Genomic DNA, 26,401 nt, shown 5'->3' with positions numbered 1-26,401 from the left:
GCTCCCTGTAAGGCAGAAGGGACTCGTATCAGCAAAAACGCAAAGTGCTACAGAGAAGAAATATAATACAAGAAAAATTTAATATACATTTAAAAGGAGAGCCTATGAAAGATATTTTAGCAATAAGCTTTCTTAAAAAGATGAGTTTTTAGGTCTCGTTTAAAAGAGACTGCAGTCTCTGCAGTCTGTGGGGCCCTCAGGTGGTTAGGGAGGGTGTTCACAGCCTCGGAGCTGCAGAGGAAAAGGCCCGATCGCCCATAGTGCAGGTCTTGGTCTGGAGGGTGAGGAATTCCTTTAGTTAATGGGGGGCATGTCCGTGAATGCACTGATGAGTGAGGAGGGAGACCTTGTTTTCAATTCTGAATGGGACAGGGAGCCAGTAAAAGAATTTCAGAAGGGGTTGATGTGGTCGTATTTGTGGACCCTGGCAGTGCAGTTTTGAAAGTATTGCAGTCTCTGGATGTTTTTGCTAGAGATTCTGATGAGGAGAGCATTACAGTAATCCAGCCTGGAGGAGACAAAAGTGTGGACGAGCTTCTCTACATCTGCCAGGGTCAGTGTTGGACGGAGTTTGCAGATGTTCCTGAGGTGGTAGAAAGCTGTCTTACAGAGGTGTTTGATGTGGGTGTCAAAAGTGAGTTGGGGGTCCATTTTAACACCTAGGTTGGTGACAGATGTGGAAAGGAGAATATTTTGGTCAGAGAAGGTGATACAGGTGATGGTGGAAGAGCGGAGCTAATGTGGTGTGCCATGTGGTGTTTTTGAGCTGTTCAGCTGAAGAAAATTGAGCTTCATCCACACCTCTATCTCCTCCAGGCAGGTGGTGAGTGTGGCTGTTGAGAGGGAAACAGGAGAAGTGGGGGTTGTCCTCAGGTAGAGCTGTGTTTCATCAACATATACCAATGGTAGGATACCCCATGCCTGCTGGTGATATTGCCCAGAGGAAGCAGATAGAGGGTGAAGAGGGTGGACCCCAGCAGTGAGCCCTGAGGGACACCGCAGGTGACGTTGTGGGTGTGTGACTTTGCTTTGCCCAGGGCGACGTATTCCATTCTGTCGGTCAGATAAGGTGAACCAGTTATGTACGTTATCGGAGAGTCCAATGGTGTATTTCAGAAGGTGAAGGAGGATGTTGTAATGAACTGTGTCAACAGCAGTTGTTAGGTCCAGAAGGATGACAAGAGATGGAGAACCGGTGTCTGCTGCCATCAGGAGGTCATTCGTGACCCTGACCAAGGCTGTTTCAGTGCTATGGCCAGGGCAAAAACCAGAGTGAAACTTCTCAAAAAGGTTATTGTATTTGAGGTGATTCTGAAGTTGTGCTGCAACAGTTTTTTCCAGAACCTTAGACAGCAATGGAAGATTTGAAATGGGCCTGTAGATGGAGAAAGCTTCTGGATCCAGGGCAGGTTTTTTCAGTAGTGGTCTGATGACAGCAGTTTTTACTTCAGATGGGATATGGCCAGCCAGGAGGGAGTGGTTTGTGTTCTTGGGGATGAATGGAGAGATGACAGAGGCGTTTGCCTTCAGCAGGGCTGAAGATATGATGACATATGATGGCTGTTGTTGATGACAGTGGAATAAAACCAGGACTGTGCATCCCCCAGAGCTTCTGCATACGCCTTCCTGTGCTCTCTGTATCTTGTTTGTGAACAGCATGCCCAACATGCCCAGCAGCCTTCATCTTACGCAGTTCGCAGGTGTACCAGGGTGCTGAGCACAAGAAAGAGACTGACCTGGATGTTATGGGGGTGTGAAGGTCCAGAAGACTGCTCAGGGACTGGTTGTAGGTATCCACTAACTCAGCGCCAAAGAGGAAGTCAGTAGAGCCAGAGGAGAGAAGTTTAAGGTCCAGAGCCAGGGCATCCGTGCTGATATTTTTCAGATTTCTGAAGTGGATCTGCCGTATGGGTTTGGTTTGGGGAGAAGAGAAGGGCAACTCCATTGATACAACTTTGTGATCAGACACACAAAGCTCGTGAACCTGTAGGTTGGTGATGGAGGTGGAGTTTGTTATGACCAGGTCCAGTGTGTACCCCTTTGAGTGTGTGTGGACTTCTACATGTTGTTGTAGGTTGAGGGAGTCCAGATGCTAAAGGAAATCAGCAGTGGAGTGGCATGAAGGGGTGTGACATGTATATTTAAATCTCCCAGGATAATGGTATTGGCAGAGGTAGTGCAGAGCGTTGTGAGGAGAGTAGGGATGTAACGGTATGACGGTAAATCACGGTGAAATTTTATGCAAGAAAAATTACCGTGTATGTTTGAATTAATCTCATTATCTCTGTGGATTATAGGGATATGTAATAACAGCCTCATCCAAGTCTTGCGAGTAACTTGGGACTGTGTCTTGTCCTTGCCCTTTTAATGTGAAAGTTTAATTTTGATAAGATTTTGACTTCTAATGTTTTAGTATGCAAGAAAAGCATTTCATGAAATGATTTCAATGTATGTGTTTTTTGGACATTTGTACAGCAATTGAGAATATCGCAATAATATCGTTAACCGTGATAATTTGGTCACGATAATCGAGATATCAAAATTTCCATATCGTTACATCCACAGAGGAGAGCAGACATTTCCAGGATGAAAGTGGAGTTGGGTTTAGGGCGTCGGTAGATGAGGAGAACAGTCATGGGAAAGGGGGGCTTACATTTAAATGCATAATACTCGCAGGATGTTTTTGTGGGCAGCGGGATGGGGGACAGCTCCAGGTTCTGTTGGTGGCTGACTGCTAGGCCACCACCGTGGCCAGTGCTGCCTCCAAGTAACTGTAACCGAGGGGACAGGCTTCACTGAGGTTGGAGTAAACCTCTGGCTGATGCCAGGTTTCTGTTAAGCACATGAAGTCCAATCCTTTCTTCCTGATGTGTTTTTCAATCAGGGTGGATTTATTGTTGATTTATTGAGTATTGAATAGTTTGACTTTGACCAACGAATGTGGGATGAATCTCTGCACAGGTCGCAGAACATTGAAATACGCTCCGCGCAGACTGGAATCTCCTCCATGAATTCCATCCAGCCCAGTGCACAGGGATCTCGCAGTGTTTCCTGAGTTCATGGCAGCTGGTGCAACGATGCTCTGATTACGCGTCAGACATGCGACAGGTGACCATAAAGACGGGATGTTTGTAGCAGAGCAGCTTTGCTGGTTATGGAAAATTAATTTTCGACCAGAGCCTCTGTGAATGTAACATTGAGACATTGAAGACCAAGTTCATCGATGATGGGGATGTTGATTCCAGGAGTAATTATGGGTTTTAGTCAGTGGAGTTGTGAGATGGAATAGCTGAAAGCCATGCTGACCAACGAATGATGCTGCCTGGCTGCGCTAACTGCTAGCCAGAATACCTCTCGATGGAAACTATGTGTGAAATTCAAGAAACTGTAGTGGAATTGAGGAAAGTTGTCCGTCAAGGCGATGTGATGGTCGGACATGGTTACTGCTGGTAGTCGTCTGTAGTAGGTAGGTACCGAGCTAACCCACCATGAAGGGAATAGGTGAGACGTAGGATCCAAGGTCTATACAAAATTTGAACACAGGCACTGCATCTAAAACAAACTGTGCTGCAAGAAGAGCAACTTTGCCCTGACAAAGCACAGGAAAGAAAAACTATAAGCGGCAAATAGACAAAGTCAGCATCCTCTCCTCCCACTCTCTGGTGACATACAGGCAGACAAGGCAAAAGATATTCTCAGAGATTAAAGTATTGCCTGAAGAAAAGTGCTTTCAATTTTTTTGTTTGTATGTGTTTTAACACTTCAAGGTTTGTTTCTTTTTAGTTTAAGAACCTTTTCTACTAAATCACAACCACAAGCAATACGGCTTACACTGCCACCATCTGGCATTAAAACAAAGCCTTGTTTATTCACTTCATACCAGTCAGGGTGAAATGTCTGATTCACATTTCTTTTCTAAAGATCTCCGCAGATTTGCTTTTCAAATGGAAAAAAAACTACTTCCAGTTGGGGGTACTGACAATCGCACCCCCATGCTCCCCGGGCGCTGTGAATGGCTGCCCAACGCCCCAGTGTATGGCATGTGCTCAACAGGTGCCAACGTGGATGGGTTAAATGCAGAGGACAAATTTTGTGTATTCCCTGCATGTACATGACAACAAAATCTGATCTTAATCATTTAGGCTCCTGATTTTCTCAACAGGTTCTGTTAGGGTTGTGATTTTCTTTTCGGTTTTGTGTTACTATTACTTTCAAAATAAATAACTGTATAACCTCACCCATAAGTTCCCCTCGTTTTATTTCCTCAGCCTGGGAGACTTTATTGTTATCCCGTAACACCCAGTAGTAATCTGCACCACTGTATACACTGTATGGTTATACTTACCATATAGTTATAGTCCACTGTACATACCTATACTTTCGTATATACCCTATCATACTACAAGTACTATCCTACTACAAGTACTTCTTGTTATATGCAATCTGTATTTCGTTGCCTGTACCTGTGACATGTGCAACGGCAATAAAGCTAAATCTAATCAATCCAGTCTAATAAGATTCATTTAAAAGATTTTCACTACACCAAAGTCCTTCATAACCGGGCCCTTTCTCACCACAACAAAATTCCCTATCACCATACTCTTTCCTGTGTGCTCTGGATATCTGACACCAGACTTCAATTCTAACATCCAAGGGTCAAGTACCACATTTAAGGCAGCTAAACATTCTTCAAGAAAAAAACTGTTCTGCAGAAAACATACATTTTCAGTACTGCTCATTATGTGCAAGCAATGTTGTATCATTATTTTTGTAACATTTTTGTTAACATTTCTAATTAATTGCTGAATGTTTGTAAGATACATAAAATGCACTGATGATCATCAATATACAGTTTCCATAACATAAGTTAACCTACAAGCTCATGAAATATGGTTATACTGCATTCATTAATATAGCAACTACATGTGACTTGACCTACCAACAGTCTGTCAGAGGAACCTGTCAGTCTGCTGTAGTAATGGACTCTGCTGTTGAGTATGGCAGCCTCAGCAGAGATTCTTTCCTGTGGGTCATCATCTACAATGTTCCTGGGCTCCACGTGGAAGGGCCTAAGTACACAAATATCACACAAGTTCCAGCTTTTATCAAACAATTCCCAGAATCAATTTAATAGCACAATCACTTCATTTCATTACGTCTGTCTGCCTTGAAAATGTGCATATATATATATTACATACTGAACAAACCACATTAATATGCAGAAAAGTTACATATATTAATGGTAAAGTAAGATTAGGATGAAACAAAAGTAACTGAAGTAAAGCTAACAGATTCAAATTCAACCAGATTCAACCAAATGTGTCTGAGAATAATCTTCAGACGCATATGATTAAAATCTGTTTTCTGCAGTATAATGTAGAAATATAATGTGGTGTGTAGTGTGGAAATGATAAATATAAACACACAACTAAATGTATCAATTTAAAAATGTTGCCAAATATAAAAACAACAATTTATTTTCTAAAGAAAATTGTTGTATTTACACAAAGACATATGTGTGTGTGGCCTGCTGGAAGAGAGTGTTTGCAATTTTTGATGTGCAAGAAAGCTCGCTGCTCAATGAGAAATACCTAACTGAATTAAAATTCACACAAACTGTTAATACAGTGTAGAATGATGACAGGGTGGTGCCAAACTTACATGTTCACACTTGCATCTAAACATTCTAAGACAATTCCAGAAAGCCAAGCCCATGGAAAGGACCATATTTCTCATCAAGCAATAGACTGTCAGCAAATGGAAACATGGGAGGCTTATGAGGACATGAAGGAGCGAGTAAATGACAATGAGCAGTAAACTAGCAGGTCCAGCATGGCCTCAGAAGAAAAACTGAAGGTCAACTTGGTCAACTCTGACATATTTTCATAAACGGATCTCATTTATTGCATATTCTAATTCATCAAGACCAAAGGGGCTTTAAAAAAATTTTAAAAAAATAAATAAAAAATAACCTACAACCTGAACTTTATTTGAAAAACAATAAAGCTGTCAAAAGGGTTTTCTGGAAAACCGACAGAGCTGTCATCATCCAATGAATCCTAAATCTGAAGCAAAAAAAAAATTGAGAGGTTAAACCTTTTGCTTTTTTGTACATTATGTATTTCTTCTTACATTTATTGTCAAGTAAAGTAAAAAGATTTCAAACACAAGTTTCACTTTCAAGTGAATGTGCATTGATGACTTCAAACTAGGTGAGAATAATATCAAACGTCAACTATTTTGCTTTTATGCTGTCTGATCAACTGAACACAGCTACAATTAAGCTATAAATAATTCTCCATATTTGCAAATGGTGACTATAACCACCCATAAGCGATTTCATATACGCAGAAAAAGGCAGACAAATTATCAGGCTAATCTGACCACAAGCCCTTATTTGTCCATACGTTGTTGACATTTTTTGGGGGCCTAGCAGCAGAGCAGGCACCCATTGAGTTAGTGGTTTTTCCTATTATTCTTCTACTTTCTTCTGCAATTGAAGTCTATGGCACAAAACACAAAAAAAGTTGTGAAATTTGGCACAAGTATTCAGGACAGTGCCATTAGTAAAGTCAAGAAATTTCATGCTCAAAAAGCAAACTCTCTAGCGCCACGAACACGTCAAAGTTTGAAGTGCATTCAGCTGCATAACTTTGGGTTCATTGGTCCAAGTTTCACAAATGAGGTACCATTGGAATCCTTGGATCATGATAAGTCCAATGTACACTATGACATCAACCTCTGTCTGTTTGCCTAACTAGATTTTCTGCCATTTTGGATTTTGTTGAAAACCTTCAAAAATTTTCAGCAGTCGAAAAGTTTGACCGATTCTCACGAAAATTGGCACAGACAATCTTTGGACCAATCCGCACAAAAGTTAGGAGATGGAATTTTCAATTTCAACTTTGTTCACCCACCACAACCAATCAAACTTTGCGGCAACGACGCCAAACAGGAAGTGAGGCAACAAACAGCAACCGTTTGATCTTTTGACGTCAAACTTCTAGCGCAGACTCATGACCCCTTCTTTAAGAGGCCCAAAAATTTCGATGACCTGTGACCTTTAGGGGGTGCTATTTGTAGCAAAAATGCAAATTTGCTACATCTATGCAAATTAGTGTTGCTAAGCGACGCATACACTTAATCACGTGACAAACAAACAGCTGATTCGGTCTATACTTTAGCAGCTAAGTCTAACACAGAAAAATATTTTACCTGGCTGTTTCTCTGTGAAATCAAGTGCTCGTTTGTGGCACAACCAATCATGTGAAATATGAATTCATGAATGACAAACAAGGCAAAGGATGAGAATTAAATTAATGATATATATACATTTTTTAAAAACAATGTCCTCTTTAATCCTGAGCAAAATAATGTAAAATGGGCTACAGTTACTAACATTTCTAGACTAGTGTGGATGAGATGAGCTTCTTTTCCTGATTACTGAGTTTGTAATATCAGCTTTAAGATTGTATTTTTTTCATGTGTTCTGGTTAAAACAACCAACTTATTGTTGTCTCCTGCTAATTTTCATTTTAGGTCATATTTGCAGTGCAATTTCTGAACATTTGTTGGGTTCAACCAAGATGTTCTTTCGAGACACCACCGGCTATGACACGGAAGAGGAACACACTGGCTCTGTATCCATATTGACTGTGCGTCTAACTTCAAAACAGCTGGTGCACTCAGGTCACACCTTTCCAGATCACACAGTAGGACTGTCAAACGGCAAGAGAAGTCACATTTATTCCTGCGAATTATGTGAATTCCGAGATATGTAGTGAACATAAGTTTTTGGTTCATCTTGGAAATCGTCTAAGAAAACAAAAGGTGTGACTTTGAAATAAACAATTTAAACTGATTCCTATAAACACAACAGCAATTATTTACAGTGATATTTTAATTTGAAATAAATGTTTTACACTGAATTGTGACTCTGCTTTTGTGTTCAACAGATCTGTGCAGAGTTCTACCGTGTCACCACCAAGGAGCTATTGGAGACCTTCAGGTCAGCCTCAGATGAGTCCTCTACTCGCCTGCTGAAATTAAACTGTGCCAAGACGGGTGCTATTGGTCAAGAAATGGAAAAACCCCTTGACAAGCTTGATCACCAGATAAACTGATCACTTGAGATAAATCTAAATGTTTATTATTGGAACATACCTATCTGTGGCTCAGTCTCTAATTGTTGCTCTAAGGAGGCAACACCACTTACGTAATAATACAGTGTTGATCACTTCTCTGACAAGTAGTTTATTTTTTTTGGCTGGGGGGCTTCAGACATCTGACATTGGACTACACAGAAGGAACACATCCCTTCAAGGTCTACCCCTGTTTCTTTGCGAGGATTCAGAGAAGCTCTTCAGGACATTCATGGTGAGTACAGTGGGCGGCTCAAAATTTTAAGATTAATTTTTCATTTTCAGTTATCTCCAAATTTGGCACCATCCACATGTTTTTAAATCAGGAAACTGTCTGACCAGATGACTCAAGATTAGTATCCTCACTGTCCTTGAAGATGATGGTGCCCCTACCTTGCTGTCATGAGTCCAGAATATTGCTGTTGCGTTGGAAGAGGACATTGTCCTCACATATCTCCCAGATCTCCCCACTGCATTCACCTTGCTGTTTGGCCTGTTCTATGCCTTGAACATCAATTTCCCCAAAGAAAATAGGTACACCTTTGAAGTGATCGAGACCATCTTTATGAAACTTTCCACCAACTGCACCCAGCGTGTCAGGAACCTCAAAACAATGCTTTTACTGTAAGCTAAAGCCTGACTAAAAAAAGGCCATTCTTAAAGCGATATATAACATTTTTTTTCTTGTAATCTCAATCGAGATCCAGACAAGAGGATAAATATAATTGTTTAGACTGTGTGTGCATTAACAACAAATAAATGCATGGTAGTAAACAGGACTCATTCTGCTTGGTCATCAGATAAACTTTCCAGGTTCCTGTTTGCTTTAAGAAGACAACTAAATGAAATGTTTGTCCTTCTCCTCGTACATAGACATTTTATTTTGTTGACCTAATTCTTCCTGTTGTTCTTGTGCTGTAGCTGCGCTTTACTTCCTGTAAGTGTTTGATTAAAAAATAACATCACTCGCTAATTTGACTCTAAAAATGACATAACTGGGTGAATAAACCAATCGCAACTGGCAAACAGGACTGTGTACACCATTTACACCACGTACAAAGTTTATCTGATGACTAAGAAGAGTGAATCCCGTTTACTACCGTTAATTGGAATGAAGCTAATTAAACTAAAAAATGTTATTCTCTTGTCTGGATCAGGGTCGCGAGGCTAATAACCAAAAGGAAAAAAAATGGTAGGAGCATTGCTTTACGTTGCTTTTGGCTACATGCATGGCAAACTTTTTTTGTTTTGTTTTTAATGGGTGTTTTATTCAGTTGGATAATTCTACCTAATTTACAATGTTGAACTGCATGTATTTAACTGGCATATAAACTGTTGTGCTGTGAACCTCACAGGTGCTTTTACAGGTTTTGCATATTTGTGTTTGACACAGCCACTTGAGATATGTCAGCAATGTTGTTGCTGTTGTTCTAATTGTAATGCAATGCACAATGACTTGTTTACTACATGGTAAAAATGTTTTGAATGTATTTGACCACAGGGCAATAACACTTGGAAGTTATTATTGTTATGGAGCTACTTGTTCTGCACTTGGGTTTGCTGCATTAAGACAGTGATTCTCTTCTGCTGAAGTAGATGTGGTGCATGTTGATTGTTCTAAAAATAAAAAATCTATTGCATCCAGTTACCTAGAATTTTCAAGTTTTTATAGCCCTTAATTTTTTCTTATGGTGTATGTGAGATTTTACAGCACCTCTTCAACCTTAGCCTGAGTCAGGAGAAAGTTCCAGTCCAGTCTGCTGTCCCGTCCTAAGTGACTACAGACCAGTTGCCCTAAAATCCCATATAGAGAAAATCTTGGGGACTGTTACTAGCTCCCCTTAATAAGCAAGTGAACACCTTTCAGGACCCACTGCAGTTAACTTATCGTCTGGGGACTGGGATAGAAGATGCCACCATCTACCTGCTTCCCTCATATCTAGACAACCACAACAATCATGTTTTTTCTTTGATTTCTTTTGTACTTCGTACTACAATTCAGCCTGCACTGTTATGTAAGAAGCTCCAGAAAATACAGGTGGGTGCCTCCAAAACCACTTGGATTGTTGACTATCTGACAAACCGGCCACAGTTTGTAGGACTGAAGGATTATATGTCTGACAACTCAGAGTCCTGTCATCACCAGACATAGTCAGATAACTTTGCAGCTGTTGGGTGTATCAGTGATAGACTAGAGCGGGGTGTCCAACCTTTTTTGACCCAAGATTTACTTTTCAAGTAGCCAACCTCCCGAGATCTACCAGTCCAGTGTCAACATCGCAAACTCACACACATCATTTCCAGCCCGCAGTAACTAACCCCACAACAGTTTTTCTTGTTGTCACACAACCACTAGACATCACATCACAAACCCTCCCTCTCTCAAACACATACACACATCCACGCTCTCTGCTCCTCACCCACACGCATGCGCGCACACACACACAAACCTGCCTGATGAGCGATAACCATAACTGACCTTAATATGAGTCAAACAGAAAAATAAACCAAATACGAAACAGGAAGATCTCTGAGTTTGAAAAAAGGAAATCACTTTCTGCCCTAGTGGGACACCTGGCACTGGGAGTAGGAGACTAGCATCTCGTAGTCAGGAGTGTAGGAGCTGGTGATGTAGGCAGGCTGCAAGGTGGTCATCAGTCATTGTTGATCTGTACTTGGACTTGATGATTTGCATATGTGAGAAAGCAGACTCGCACAAAAAAGTTGATCCAAAAAGAGCTGTCAGGTTCAAGGAACATCTTCTGAGATTTGGAGACTTCTCCTCCATCAGTAGTTTCCAGAACACGAGATGTTCTCCATGTTGAGTGGATGTTGATCTGGTTTTGATCTCAATGTCATTTTGCAAACTCAGAATCTCATCCTCAAGAGCGGAGCTTTCCTGTAGAGCTAAATCAGTCTCAATTATCACAAATGCACAGGACAATTCACATGTGCACAGGACGATTCACAAATGCACAGGACGAGATTCAAAAATGCGCAGGACGAGATTCAAAAATGCACAGGACGAGATTCAAAAATGCACAGGACGAAATTTACAAATGCGCCGGACAAGATTCAAAAATGCACAGGACGATATTCACAAATGCACAGGACGAGATTCACAAATGCACAGGACGAGATTCACAAATGCACAGGACGAGATTCACAAATGCACAGGACGAGATTCACAAATGCACAGGACGAGATTCACAAATGCACAGGACGAGATTCAAAAATGCACAGGACGAGATTCAAAAATGCACAGGACGAGATTCAAAAATGCACAGGACGATTTACAAATGCACAGGACGAGATTTACAAATGCACAGGACGATTTACAAATGCACAGGACGATTTACAAATACACAGGACGAGATTTACAAATGCACAGGACGATTTGCAAATGCACAGGACGATTCACAAATGCACAGGACGATTCACAAATGCACAGGACGATTTACAAATGCACAGGACGATTCACAAATGCACAGGACGATTCACAAATGCACAGGACGAGATTTACAAATGCACAGGACGAGATTTACAAATGCACAGGACGAGATTTACAAATGCGCAGGACGAGATTCAAAAATACACAGGACGAGATTCAAAAATACACAGGACGAGATTTACAAATGCGCAGGACAAGATTCACAAATGCACAGGACGAGATTCACAAATGCACAGGACGAGATTTACAAATGCACAGGACGAGATTTACAAATGCGCAGGACGAGATTTACAAATGCGCAGGACGATTTACAAATGCACAGGACGAGATTCAAAAATGCACAGGACGAGATTCACAAATGCACAGGACGATTTACAAATGCGCAGGACGATTTACAAATTTACAGGACGAGATTCACAAATGCACAGGACGAGATTTACAAATGCACAGGACGAGATTTACAAATGCACAGGACAAGATTCAAAAATGCACAGGACGATTTACAAATAAGCAGGACGATTTACAAATGCACAGGACGATTTACAAATGCACAGGACGATTTACAAATGCACAGGACGAGATTTACAAATGCGCAGGACGATTTACAAATTTACAGGACGAGATTCACAAATGCACAGGACGAGATTTACAAATGCACAGGACGAGATTTACAAATGCACAGGACAAGATTCAAAAATACACAGGACGAGATTTACAAATGCACAGGACGAGATTTACAAATGCACAGGACGAGATTTACAAATGCACAGGACAAGATTCAAAAATACACAGGACGAGATTTACAAATGCACAGGACGATTTACAAATGCACAGGACGATTTACAAATGCACAGGACGATTTACAAATGCACAGGACGAGATTTACAAATGCACAGGACGAGATTTACAAATGCACAGGACAAGATTCAAAAATGCACAGGACGAGATTTACAAATGCGCAGGACAAGATTCACAAATGCACAGGACGAGATTCACAAATGCACAGGACGAGATTTACAAATGCACAGGACGAGATTTACAAATGCGCAGGACGATTTACAAATGCACAGGACGATTTACAAATGCACAGGACGAGATTCACAAATGCACAGGACGAGATTTACAAATGCACAGGACAAGATTCAAAAATACACAGGACGAGATTTACAAATGCACAGGACGAGATTTACAAATGCACAGGACGATTTACAAATGCACAGGACGAGATTTACAAATGCACAGGACAAGATTCAAAAATGCACAGGACGAGATTCACAAATGCACAGGACGAGATTCACAAATGCGCACGACGATTTACAAATGCACAAGACGATTTACAAATGCACAGGACGAGATTTACAAACGCACAGGACAAGATTCAAAAATGCACAGGACGATTCACAAATGCACAAGACGAGATTCACAAATGCGCAGGACGAGATTCACAAATGCACAGGACGAGATTCACAAATGCACAGGACGATTTACAAATGCACAGGACGAGATTCACAAATGCACAGGACGAGATTTACAAATGCACAGGACGAGATTTACAAATGCACAGGACAAGATTCTCCCCCCTGAGCTGTCACCTTATCGTGGTGGGGGAGTTTGCGTGCCCCAATGAGTCTGGGAGCTATGTTGCCCGGGGCTTTAAGCCCCTGGTAGGGTCACCCAAGGCAAACAGATCCTAGATGAGGGACCAGACAAAGAACAGCTCAAAAGACTCCTTATGATGAACAAAAAATTTGGACCTCGTGATCCCTTGCCCGGATATGGGACACCGGGGCCTCCCCCCGGAGCCAGGCCCGGGGGTGGGGCCAGTACATTGGGGTTTACCCCAGTGAACGAGAGGGTAGCCTCCCTCCGCCTTCGGGTGGGGGGACGAGTCCTGACTGTTGTTTGTGCCTATGCGCCAAACAGCAGTTCAGAGTACCCACCCTTTTTGGAGTCTCTGGGGGAGGCACTGGAGAGTGCTCCTACCGGAGACTCCCTCGTTCTGCTGGGGGACTTCAATGCTCACGTGGGCAATGACAGTGAGACCTGGAGGGGTGTGATTGGGAGGAACGGCCCCCCCGATCTGAACCAGAGTGGTGTTATGTTGTTGGACTTCTGTGCTGGTCATGGACTGTCCATAACGAACACCATGTTCAGACATAAGGGTGTCCATATGTGCACTTGGCACCAGGACACCCTTGGCCGCAGTTCGATGATCGACTTTGTGGTTGTATCATCGGACTTGCGGCCGTATGTCCTGGACACTCGGGTGAAGAGAGGGGCGGAGCTGTCAACTGATCACCACCTGGTGGTGAGTTGGCTCCGCTGGTGGGGGAGGATGCCGATCAGACCTGGCAGGCCCGAACGTATTGTGAGGGTCTGCTGGGAGCGTTTGTCAGAATCCCCCGTCAGAAGGAGCTTTAACTCCCACCTCCGGCAGAGCTTCAACCATATCCCGGGGGAGGTGGGGGACATTGAGTCCGAATGGGCCATGTTCCGTGACTCCATTGCCGAGGCAGCTGATCGGAGTTGTGGCCGTAAGGTGGTCGGTGCCTGTCGTGGCGGCAACCCTCGAACCTGCTGGTGGACACCAGTGGTGAGGGAAGCCGTCAAGCTGAAGAAGGAGTCCTATCGGGCCTTTTTGGCCAGTGGGACCCTGGAAGCAGCTGATAGGTACCGACAGGCCAGACGGGCTGCGGCTTCAGCGGTTGCTGAGGCAAAAACTCGGGCCTGGGAGGAGTTCGGTGAGACCATGGAGAACGATTTCCGGACGGCCTCGAAGAGATTGTGGAGTACTTCGAGGAACTCCTCAATCCTACCAACACGTGCTCGGAAGAGGCAGAGTCGGAGAGCTCGGAGACGGGGCCTCCCATTTCTGGGGCTGAGGTTGCCGAGGTGGTCAAAAAGCTCCTCGGTGGCAAGGCCCCGGGGATGGATGAGGTCCGTCCTGAGTTTCTCAAGGCTCTGGATGTTGTAGGGCTGTCTTGGCTGACACGCCTTTGCAGCATCGCGTGGACATCGGGGACAGTGCCTCTGGACTGGCAGATTGGGGTGGTGGTCCCCCTCTTTAAAAAGGGGGACCAGAGGGTGTGTTCCAACTATAGGGGTATCACACTCCTCAGCCTCCCTGGTAAGGTTTATTCGGGGGTATTGGAGAGGAGGATCCGTCGGATAATCGAGCCTCGGATTCAGGAGATGCAGTGTGGCTTTCGTCCTGGCCGTGGAACAGTGGACCAGCTCTATACCCTCGGCAGGATCCTGGAGGGTGCATGGGAGTTCGCCCAACCAGTCTACATGTGTTTTGTGGACTTGGAGAAAGCGTTCGACCGTGTCCCTCGTGGAGTCCTTTGGGGGGTGCTCCGGGAATATGGAGTGCCGGACCCCTTGATAGGGGCCGTTCGGTCTCTGTATGACCGGTGCCAGAGTTTGGTCCGCATTGCCGGCAGTAAGTCGGATACGTTTCCGGTGAGAGTTGGACTCCGTCAAGGCTGCCCTTTGTCACCGATTCTGTTCCTAACTTTTATGGACAGAATTTCTAGGCGCAGCCAGGGCGTTGAGGGTGTCCGATTTGGCAACCTCAGAATCGGGTCTCTGCTTTTTGCAGATGATGTGGTTCTGTTAGCGTCGTCAGGCCGTGACCTTCAGCTCTCACTGGAGCGATTCGCAGCCGAGTGTGAAGCGGCTGGGATGAGAATCAGCACCTCCAAATCCGAGACTATGGTTCTCAGCCGGAAAAGGGTGGAATGCTCTCTCCGGGTCGGGAATGAGATCCTTCCCCAAGTGGAGGAGTTCAAGTATCTCGGGGTCATGTTCACGAGTGAGGGACGAATGGAGCGGGAGATTGACGGGCGGATCGGTGCGGCGTCTGCAGTGTTGCGGGCTCTGCACCGACCCGTCATTGTGAAGAGGGAGCTGAGCCAGAAGGCGAAGCTCTCTACTTACTGGTCAATCTACGTTCCCATCCTCACCTATGGTCACGAGTTGTGGGTAGTGACAGAAAGAACAAGATCGCGAATACAAGCGGCCGAAATGGGTTTCCTCCGCAGGGTGTCTGGGCTCTCCCTTAGAGATAGGGTGAGAAGCTCAGTCATCCGGGAGGGGCTCGGAGTAGAACCGCTGCTCCTCCGCATTGAGAGGAGTCAGATGAGGTGGCTCGGGCATCTGGTTAGGATGCCCCCTGGGAGCCTCCCTGGGGAGGTGTTCCGGGCACGTCCCACTGGGAGGAGACCCCGGGGAAGACCCAGGACACGCTGGAGAGACTATGTCTCTCGGCTGGCCTGGGAACGCCTCGGGGTCCCCCCGGAAGAGCTGGAGGAAGTGGCCGGGGACAGAGACGTCTGAGTTTCTCTGCTCAAGCTGCTGCCCCCGCGACCCGACCCCCGGATAAGCGGCAGATGATGGATGGAAGATTCAAAAATACACAGGACGAGATTTACAAATGCGCAGGACGATTTACAAATGCACAGGACGAGATTTACAAATGCACAGGACAAGATTCAAAAATGCACAGGACGATTCACAAATGCGCAGGACGATTTACAAATGCACAGGACAAGATTCACAAATGCGCAGGACGATTCACAAATGCGCAGGACGATTTACAAATGCACAGGACGAGATTCACAAATGCGCACGACAATTTACAAATGGACAGGACGAGATTTACAAATGCACAGGACGAGATTTACAAATGCACAGGACAAGATTCAAAAATGCACAGGACGATTTACAAATGCACAGGACGATTCACAAATGCGCAGGACAATTTACAAATCTGATTTACAAAGTGTCACTGATGCACACAAATATCAATTTATTTATTTTTTTACAAATGGCTTCTGGTCTTTGGACTTTGGTGTGCACTTTTGAGACTACCCTGACTTGCATCAACCTACAAGTGTCTTGTTTTTAACACAGAATTATCTGCAACCAATCAGATATCTTACTTGTTTCAGCCAATAATAAGAATGCACACAACGTAGGAGAAGATTTACTAATAAGCCAGTCACATTAAGCCATTCAAACCGCGCTATATGTGTAACGGGCGTGTGCCTTTCGCTGTGCATTCTTCCTCTGCGTTGCGTTGTGCGGGAATGAAAAATAGGGACTCGGATCCAATTCAACAGTTTTGCTGTCAACAGAAATAAAAATAGTGACCTCCGTGTGTGGGTGTGCGGCTCAACATCAGACACTCCGGTCAGCATAAATGGCAATGACCGAAGCACGCGTGCCCCACTCTACAGGATGCTCGCACACGCTCACACATACACACTACTATGTCATCAACAGGCCGGACAGAAGAACAACCCAATAAAGAACAATAAAAGTGGGCTGTTTTGGTGAAATTAATATAACTTTTATATAATAAAATAATTTTATATATAATATAACATTTCTTTTCTTTTTTTTTTTAAACAAACTACAACATATGCATGTGAATTTCAGTCAATTTTGCAATTCTCAAACTGTTTGCTATGATTGAAAAACTCACAAATCCTCCTAAACAGTTAAACCCAGACCTCCTCTCCACTGAGAAATACAATGAATTTGCCAACCTTTTTAGCCAAGAAAATCAAAACAATTAGACAAAACATTCACGCCACACAGACCAACAAGAAAACTAATGTGTCTAAAACCTAGTAATAACTCAATGTTATGTCACAATTTGATATTATTGATTTAAAAATCCTGGAGATAACAGTTCAGCAACTGAAATCAACAACTTGCACTCTGAACATAATACCATCTGACTTTTTACTGTTTTTACCACAGTAGAAAGTGATCTCCTACAAATAGTTAAAAGCTCACTGGCATCAGGGATGTTTCCCAATACAGCTGCCAATAAGCACTGAAACAGCTCTGGTCAAAGTGTTAAACAACATTAGGTTGAATACTGATTCTGGTTATGTTTCAGTCCTGGTTCTGCTGGATCTCAGCGCTGCGTTTGATACTGTAGATCACAGAATCCTGTTGCACAGGCTGGAAAACTGGGTTGGACTTTCAGGAGTGGTCCTTAACTGGTTCAGGTCCCATTTAGAAGGCCAGAGTTATTTTGTTACAATTGGCAGCTATGAATCTGAGCAAGTGGCCATGGCTTGTGGAGTCCCCCAGGGATCAATTCTTGGACCTCTTCTGTTTAACTTGTGCTCCCTTTGGGTCAGATATTGCAGAACGTTAACATCAATTATCACAGTTATGCAGACGATACACAACTTTATGTGTCTCTGTCACCAGATGACTGCACCCCAGCAGATGTACTGTGTCAGTGTCTGGAGGAAATAAACTCTTGGATGAGAGAGAATTTTCTACAATATAATGAAGACAAAACTGAGATTATTCTGTTTGATAGCAAAGAGAAGAGGGTCAGCATTGGTAAATATCTTGAGCCTCGGGCCCTCACAATCACTGACCAAGTTTGTAACCTTGGAGTGTTGATAGACTCAGATCTGACTTTCAGCAGCCACATCAAGGCAGCTTTTTACCAACTCAGAAACATCAACAGAATTAAAGGTTTTCTCTCCCAAAAAGACCAGGAGAAACTCATCCATGCATTCATCTCCAGTCGACTCGATTACTGTAATGGTCTTTTAACTGGACTTCACAAAAAGGGCAAAAACATCTGCAGCTCATCCAGAACGGTGCTGCTAGAGTCTTAACCAGGACTGAGAGATCTGAACACATCACACCTTAAAATCTTTGCACTGGCTTCCAGTCAGTCACAGAAAAGATTTTAAAAGCCTACTGATGGTTTACAAATCCCAGAATGGTTTAGGCCCAAAATATATCTGTGATATGTTCAGAGAATAAACCCAGCAGAGCTCTTAGATCCAAGGACTCAGGTCAGCTGGTCCAGTCCAGAGTCCAGACTAAACATGGAGAAGCAGCATTTAGCTGTTATGCTGCAAACAAGTGGAACAAGCTGCCAGTGGAGATTAAACTGTCACCAAATGTAGACATTTTTAAATCCAGGTTAAAAACATTTCTTTTCTCATGTGTCTATGCATGGAATCTGCACGGTATCTTTTAACTTATTGAGACTGTTGCTTGTTTTTAATAATTTCATTTCAATTATTCTACATCTCTCTCTTGATATGCTCTTATGTATTTTTAATGCTTCTTCCACTCCCCGCTGCAATGCTTTTATTTTATGTAAGTCACTTTGAATTGTTTTGTATACGAAATGTGCGATACAAATAAACTTGACTTGACTTGATAACACACTGCACTTATTTTGAGGAAGCTCAGGTCCTTCAATGTCTGTACCGAAATGTAGCATATTTTTTACAAATCTGTGGTGGAGAGTGCAGTGTACTTTGCAGCCATCTGTTGGGGCAGTAGCATCAGAGCCAGTGGCTCAAAGAAAGTGAACAAACTGATGAAAACTGCTGGCTCTGTGCTGGAGACTGTTCTGGAGCCCCAAGACCTGACTGCATAAAGAAGAATGCTGCATAAGTTAATGAACATAAAGAAGAATACTGTCCAACCCCTTCATATAATTTTGTTAAAACAATGTGTGTGAGTATGATTAGTGTAAGGCTTCTTCAGCTCCACTGTAACACGGAGAGATACAGGAAGTCCTTCATGCAAGCAGCTATAACTCTTTATAACCTCCTTTTTTCATTTAAATTTTAATTACGGGCCCAAGCTGCAAGGATAACGCCTATTGTATCTGAAGGCGTTATTAGGGCCCGAGCTGCAAGGCAGCAAAGCCCTATTGTTCTTCAAGGCGTCAATATTCTATGTGCATTTTACACAATTTTCGGTGCATTCCCGTGCACCAAACCTCACCAATTTTTCCATGCGTGTCAGGTCTGGTGTACACTACATTTAGCGCTGCCACAAACGATCATGTTAATAGTCGACTAATCACCAATCATTTTTTTCGATTAGTCGACTAATCGGATCATACGTATATTGAATGTGAAACATGCAGCTTATCGCACCAGCATGCAGCTGCTCTTATATAACCATCATTATCTTTCAGCTTGGAGTGTTTAAGGTATATGCTAACACAAAAAAAGACAATATCATAGTTCATTAACCCTTTAATGAAATATGCAGCTTGTTGCAACAAACAATTATTTAACTGTGTAGCAAACACACAAAAATAAATACTTATGTTTTTTTTTTGTTTTTTTTAGGTTCTTCTTTCCTTCATTTGTCTCTGGCATCAAACACAGCTGCATTTAAATAAAATAAGGTAGGCACCTGAAACTAAGGAATTTTTCACAAAGTTTTGGTCTCACTAAATCAAATATAACACCAACATGTTCAGTATGTACTCAGTCAGAACATTTGCTTGCTGAGGTGTGCATGTAGCTAGCTTTGTAACAAAGCCATCCATTGAAGATTAACGTACTTTTTTAGCACTGAAACGTAACGTTAGAAAACATTAGCGTTCCTATTCAAACACATCACTGTTATAACTTTACAGAAAACACATAAAATATGTGTGCTAAGGCTAATTAATCAAATTGTCATCACTAATGTTAACGTTTACAGCTATCAATATGAGTAAGGAGCAAGTTAACTGTCTGTTTACGCTAATTTTAGCAGCTAACTAGGCAGTTAGCGTACCAAGATGACAGTACCTCTTCACAATCAGCCACAACAACATGCTTCCTTTTCAGGTGCTCGTGCATCGTTGTTGTGCTGCTGTGGAAGGCAAGTTCTGCCTTGCAGATATTGCATTGCACACATCACATATTAGTTTTCTTAAAATGCTCCCACACTTTTGACCTCCGTTGCTTGGTAGCCATGATACCAGAGCCCGTTTGGTTTAACTTCTGACATCACGGCTGACCCCGGTTACCACTACTGCGCATGTGTGTCAAGAACAGAAAGGCAGACGCAGCAGCGGAATGTGCCGCAGCAGTTTTGAGAGGAAAACAAAGTTTGGAAAAAAAAAAAAAAACACGACGCATCGACTATTAAATTAGTCGTCGACGATTTTAATAGTCGACATAATCGTGACCTGTCAACTAATCATGGCAGCCCTAACTACGTTATAGTGCAGCTGCTTCAAAATGACTGTCGTGCCCCATACTCATTGACTAAATACTCGTGCCATTGGGGTTAGTTTTGCGTAGCTGGACGAAGTTTGCTACACACCTTCGTCATGCCCAGGCGCACAAAAAAGCCTGGGACTTCATTGCGCCGGGACCACAGGAAGTACAGAGTTAGTGCTACCGGCTTCAAACTTGGTCAGGTTACTCTTCTGCCATGGAGGATTAAAAGTTAGGAGAAACTTTTCCAAAGTCTAAACGGTGTGGGCATGGCCAGGCGGTGAAGATCGTGTGATGGTGATTGTAGGTTGAAACCCATATCATCATCGCAAGGTCATGAAACTTGACACGCATGTCCACGCTAACAACCTCATACATATGTAAAGAATATCATGTGTGGCTGGAGCTAAATGGCTCTGTAGCGCCCCCTACTAATTTACTAAATACCCCTGCCACTGGGTTTAGTTTTGCACAGGCAGATGAAATTCAGTACACACCTTCGTTGTGCCCAGGCGCACAAAAAAGCCTCACAGGAAGTCAGCCACTTTGAGCGTAAGGTGCAAATTGGTACCGTTTTGCCTGTTTCCACATCTCGCATATGATCAAACTCCTCCTACAGATTTAATGGTAACGGCTTCAAAGTTGATCAGGTTACTCTTCAACCAAGGAGGATTAAAAGTTAGGACAATCTTTTCCAAAGTCTGAAGGGTGTGGGTGACCCTCAAACCTTGACAACTCCCTATTGCTCACCACAAAACACAAAATCATAACTTGTACATACATTGTTCGCTCTTGACCAAACTTCATGGGCTTGCCCAGGATTCTGTCCTGACTACGTACATATGCGCATACAGACACTCACCTATAGAGCCGCCTGCTGGTGGTTGGAAACTTCACTTTGTTTCCACACCTCGCATATGATCGAACTCTGCCTACAGATGTAATGGTAACACCTTCAAACTTGTCCAGGACGTGCACACATGCTCGGACCCGATCATCGCTGCGTGCAGCTTTAATTTAAGGTTAAAATCCAGCCAATTGGGGGAGTGGCTTGTGATACAGAGCGAGTAGAAGCGCAAGAGCAGGGTTCTCCAGAACAAACACAAAAAAACATTTCTGGGGTGGTGGAGGTGGCCAAAACAACACATAACCAATGTAGGAATGTCATTACGTGACTTTTGGGCATCTTGGATATCAACACCCAAGAATATAAGGACTTTGAGATCCAGCACCCGGAAAACTCGGAAGACTCAACTTTCAGCTGCTAGCGTAGCGGCTAACATGGCGGAAGACAACACAGACACCTTGGTAGTAAAGATAAGTGAGGGGGTGTTTGCAAAGCTAAACTCCTGCTTCGACACAAAACTCGATCAAACACTTAAATCTGTGAATTCAGTGGGCGAAAAAGTCAAAGTGGTGGAGCAAAGGATGGTAAACGCAGAGGGAAGAATTGCTGATCTGGAAGACACCGTGTCGCAACTCCAATCCCACATTGACAGAGCGATGCTCGGCTGAGGGACACCATTAACAGATTGGATGATCAAGAAAACAGGTCAAGACGTAACAATCTAAAGATTATCAATCTACCAGAGCACACTGAAGGTGATAACCCCAGGGAGTTTTGAGACGTGGCTACCAAAAATCTTAAAATACATGGTGAAAAACAACTGGATCAAGACCGAGAGAATCCACCGGACACCTGCACAGCGGTACGCAGATTCTACCAGATTGCGGATCATGCACATCCACCTCTACAACTACGTAGATAAACAGAAAAGAATGCAAAAGGCACGGAACATGGGCGAGATCACCGTCTCCGGGAGCCTCATCCATTTCTTTGAAGATTTCTCCCTTACGGTGGAGAAGAGCAGACGCAAGTTCACAAAAGGTAAAAAAAAATATCTCCAAGCACTGGGGGTCGAGGATCGGATGCTGTTTCCAGCTGCGCTGCGCGTCGTACACGACAACAAGGTGAAACTTTGGCTTGAAACTCAAAACTGTGGCTGAGGCACAGAGTTATGTTGAGGAGATACATAGCGAAAACAGATGATGGAAAAATACATTATAATCTACAACCAAGATGCTAACGTTTGATTATAAGGTTTGCTGAATTAAAATACTAAACCTCTTTATACTGTTGTGTGGGGATTGGCAGTCTCTTGCTGTCCCAGGGAGGTTAGTATAGAATACAATCTGGAGAGCTCTGTCTCATCCTACCAGTGATTTGCCAGCTGCTTAGAAGGGGGAAAGTTAGGTTAGTATGGGCTTAAATTTGTCTCAAAAATAAATGCAAATGCCCAGAGGGTGATCTACAAATATGCCTTGAGTTGCACACCTATTTTGCTATCCACAAATACAAATTTCCTATCTGTAACTTGTGTATTTGTAAATATATAATTTTCTATTTGTAAAACAAAAAGCCATTTGTGAAACTGAAAATTCAGTTTGTGAATCGTGACTCAGCATTCACCAATGAATCACCAATAATTCAATTCAATACAGTCCTTTCCTGAGGATAACTCTGTTCTTGAGAAGTTCCAATCTGGATTTAGACTTAGACTTAGAAAACTTTAATGTCCCTGAGAGGCAATTTGTTTTACAGTACAGTCATTGACATATAATCTATAAACAGACATTGAACCAGACATTTACAGCACTATATGTCTAACACATAAACATACACATAACATACACACATCAGTTAAATATAGAACTCTAAAATAGAGCATATTGCCCTTCCCTACCAAGCTTAATGTCATAAATAAATCTACAGCACTATTTATCTAATAACATATGTCAAGTACAGTAAGAAGGATATTGCACTTCCCTAGAAGGCCTAAAAAACATAAATAGGTAAGAACTACTGCGCAGTGCTACAAATATTTGTCTAAATCAACAGCACTATTTATGCAATACGTAACATACGCACATCAGTAATCAAATATAGTAAGAACTATATTGCACTTCCTAGAAGCCTATGTGTCATCAATGAATTAAACTGCTATGCAGTGCTACTAATATTGTTCTAGTCTTCCCCCCCGCATCTTATTTAATTGGGTTATTGCCATTGGAATGAAAGAGTTTTTTGCTCGGTTGGTCCTGACTTTAGGGTATCTGTATCTATGAGGGAGTGGCATGAATTCCACTGAAAGTGGATGGCTTGTGTCCATGCAAACCCTGTCTGCCTTCTGTTGTAATCTGGTCAGATATAGTTGGTACATGTCTACCTGTTGCTTGCCAATGATTTTTCCACAGGTTTTAACAATCTTCCCCAATTTGTTCCTATGGGTGATTTTGGAATGCCCATAGCAGCATACAATACAGTAGGATAGAATACTCTCAATAAAGGACTTGGTCAGAATTTTGTTATCAACATTAAAATAATTCCGTTTTCTAAGAAAATACAAGCGCTGTTGGCCCTTTTTAAAAACAGCATCAGCACACTGATCCCATGATAGCTTGTGGTCACTAATAACACCAAGATATTTATACTCCGACACCATCTCTATCTCCTCTCCATTTATCAGAGACAGAGTAGGTGAGAGAGCCTCACGTCTAAAATCAAAGATCAACTCTTTGGTCTTGGAGGTATTCAGTTGCAACTGGGAGGCTTCACACCACTAAACAAATTCTTGCAGCACTGGACCATGTTCAGTTTCGTCTTGCTCCAATAAGCTGATCAGAGCAGTGTCATCTGCAAATTTAGTGATATGATGTCCATGGTACCCACTGCGACAACAGTCCGTGTACAGTATGTATAGTAATGGTGACAAGACACTACCCCGTGGTGTCCCAACTGAAGTGAAGCGGACCCCAGATAATGTGTTCCCCACCCTCACTCTTTGGGGCCGCCCACTCAGGAAGTCCAAGATCCAATTAATTAGTGTAGGGTTCAGCTGGAAGTTGTCCCTAAGTCTGTTTGCTAAAATGTGTGGGTGTATTGTATTGAATGCTGATGAAAAGTCTGCAAATAAAACTCGAGCATATGTTTTGCAACCCTCCAGATGTGTATACAAGTAGTTTAGCAGCACTACAATGGCATCATCTGTCCCCCTCCCAAATCTATAGGCAAATTGTCGAGGGTCAAGGGCATGTTTACAGGAATTTATGATGTGAGTTTTTATGATCCGCTCAAGTGATTTAACTAAAAGAGAGGTGAGGGCAATGGGCCTGTAATCCTTGGATGAGGATGGATGGGAGACCTTTGGAAGGGGGGGTCACACTTGCTGTTTTCCAAAGCAGTGGAACCACCTGGGTGTCCATTGAGCGTTGGAAGAGGGAACAGAGAATTCCACTTAATTGGGCCGCACAGTGCTTCAGCACTCTACCTCCAATGTTATCCGACCCTGGGCTCTTCCGTACATTGGTCCTTTCAAACACCCGCTGGACCATCTCCTCCTTGATGGTCAAAGTGCTCTCCATCCCAGCATTGTCATTTACAGTCTTAATCTGTTGCCAGGCATTACCACTGTCATTAGATTCAAAGCGGGTGAAATGTTCATTTAAGTCATTGGCCAGCACAAGGGATGCTTTGTCATCCATGAAGTTAATTATTTTCCCCGTCTTAAAGGGGGCATTTGCCATCTGCTTTATAGGTCTTTTTTAGGTCTCTTCACAGCACTGAGTCTGCACTGTTAAAGGTGCACAATGATATTGCTCTGTCTGTGGATGCCAAGTGCCCTGTTGCCTTAGTGTTGCTTGATCTCACATCAGCCTTTGACACAGTGGACCATGCTGTCCTCCTATTACGTCTAAGTAATTATGTTGGCATCCATGGCACTGCATTGAAGTGGTTTACATCTTACTTATCCAGTGGAACCCTCTCCGTTATGGTTGGTGACCTGTCCTCTTCCATTGCTCCTCTCTTCTGTGGAGTCCCACAAGGATCTATTCTTGGCCCTATCCTCTTCTCATTATACATGTTACCACTTGGGTCAATTATAGCCAGGCACAACCTTTCTTTTCACTGTTATGCAGACGATTTACAAATCTGCCAGTGAAGCCAAATAGTAACAGTGCACAATGTTCTTTGTTTGATTGTATTTCTCACATTAAGCAGTGGTTGGCCCAACATTTTATACATTTAAATGATGACAAAACTGAATGTATTGTGTTTGGGGATACTGTGACGGCTGACTTTAGCACCTTGTCTTCAAAGCTCAGTTCAACCGTCAGAAATCTGGGAGTATCCTTTGACAGTCATCTGAGGTTTGACAGACAAACTAACAATGTTGTCACGACTAGTTTTTTTCAGCTGTGTCTCCTGGCCAAAGTTAATATGTTTTTAAGCCGTCACGACTTTGAGAAAGCCATCCATGCCCTAATAAGTTCGAGGTTAGACTACTGCAATGCACTTTATGTCGGCGTCTCCCAGACTTCTCTCAGTCGCCTTCAACTTGTGCAAAATGCTGCCCGTCTTTTAACCAACACTAACAGAAGTATGCATATCACTCCTATTCTTAACTCCCTTCAATGGATTTCTGTCCTTTATAGAATTGATTTTAAACTTTTAATGTTTGTTTTTAAAGCTCTTAACAGCCTCGCCCCATAGTATTTATCTGAGCTTTTAACTGTCTGTAATCCTGGTAGAGCTCTGAGGTCAACAAATCAACTTTTGCTGGAAGTGCCCAGGTCAGAATACAAGCCCTGGGGTGACCGAGCCTTTTCCGTTGCTGCCCCCAGGCTCTGGAATAAGCTCCCCCCCGAGAGCCATCTTATTTCTGACCTGAGCCTCTTTAAATCTAAGCTAAAAACATACTTATTTCAGATGGCTTTTAATACCCAGTAGTATGATGACACTTTTATCT

General features: G+C 43.0%; 1 protein-coding gene across 1 annotated transcript in view; it reads right to left on the bottom strand.

The window, feature by feature from the left end:
- Positions 1-26,401, bottom strand: part of slc38a9 (solute carrier family 38 member 9) — a 59,388-nt gene that overhangs the window by 25,023 nt on the left and 7,964 nt on the right. Inside the window, exon 3 of the mRNA XM_072372701.1 lies at positions 4,940-5,069. Coding sequence (XP_072228802.1) covers positions 4,940-5,069 — 130 coding nt within the window. The remainder of the gene's footprint in view (positions 1-4,939; positions 5,070-26,401) is intronic.

The sequence above is a fragment of the Leuresthes tenuis genome, unplaced genomic scaffold (assembly GCF_036924035.1).
Source record: "Leuresthes tenuis unplaced genomic scaffold, fLeuTen1.0.hap1 SCAF_19, whole genome shotgun sequence".
Classification (NCBI taxonomy): domain Eukaryota; kingdom Metazoa; phylum Chordata; class Actinopteri; order Atheriniformes; family Atherinopsidae; genus Leuresthes; species Leuresthes tenuis.
Note: the sequence above shows the minus strand (reverse complement) of the source record. Positions and strands in the feature narration are given on the sequence as shown.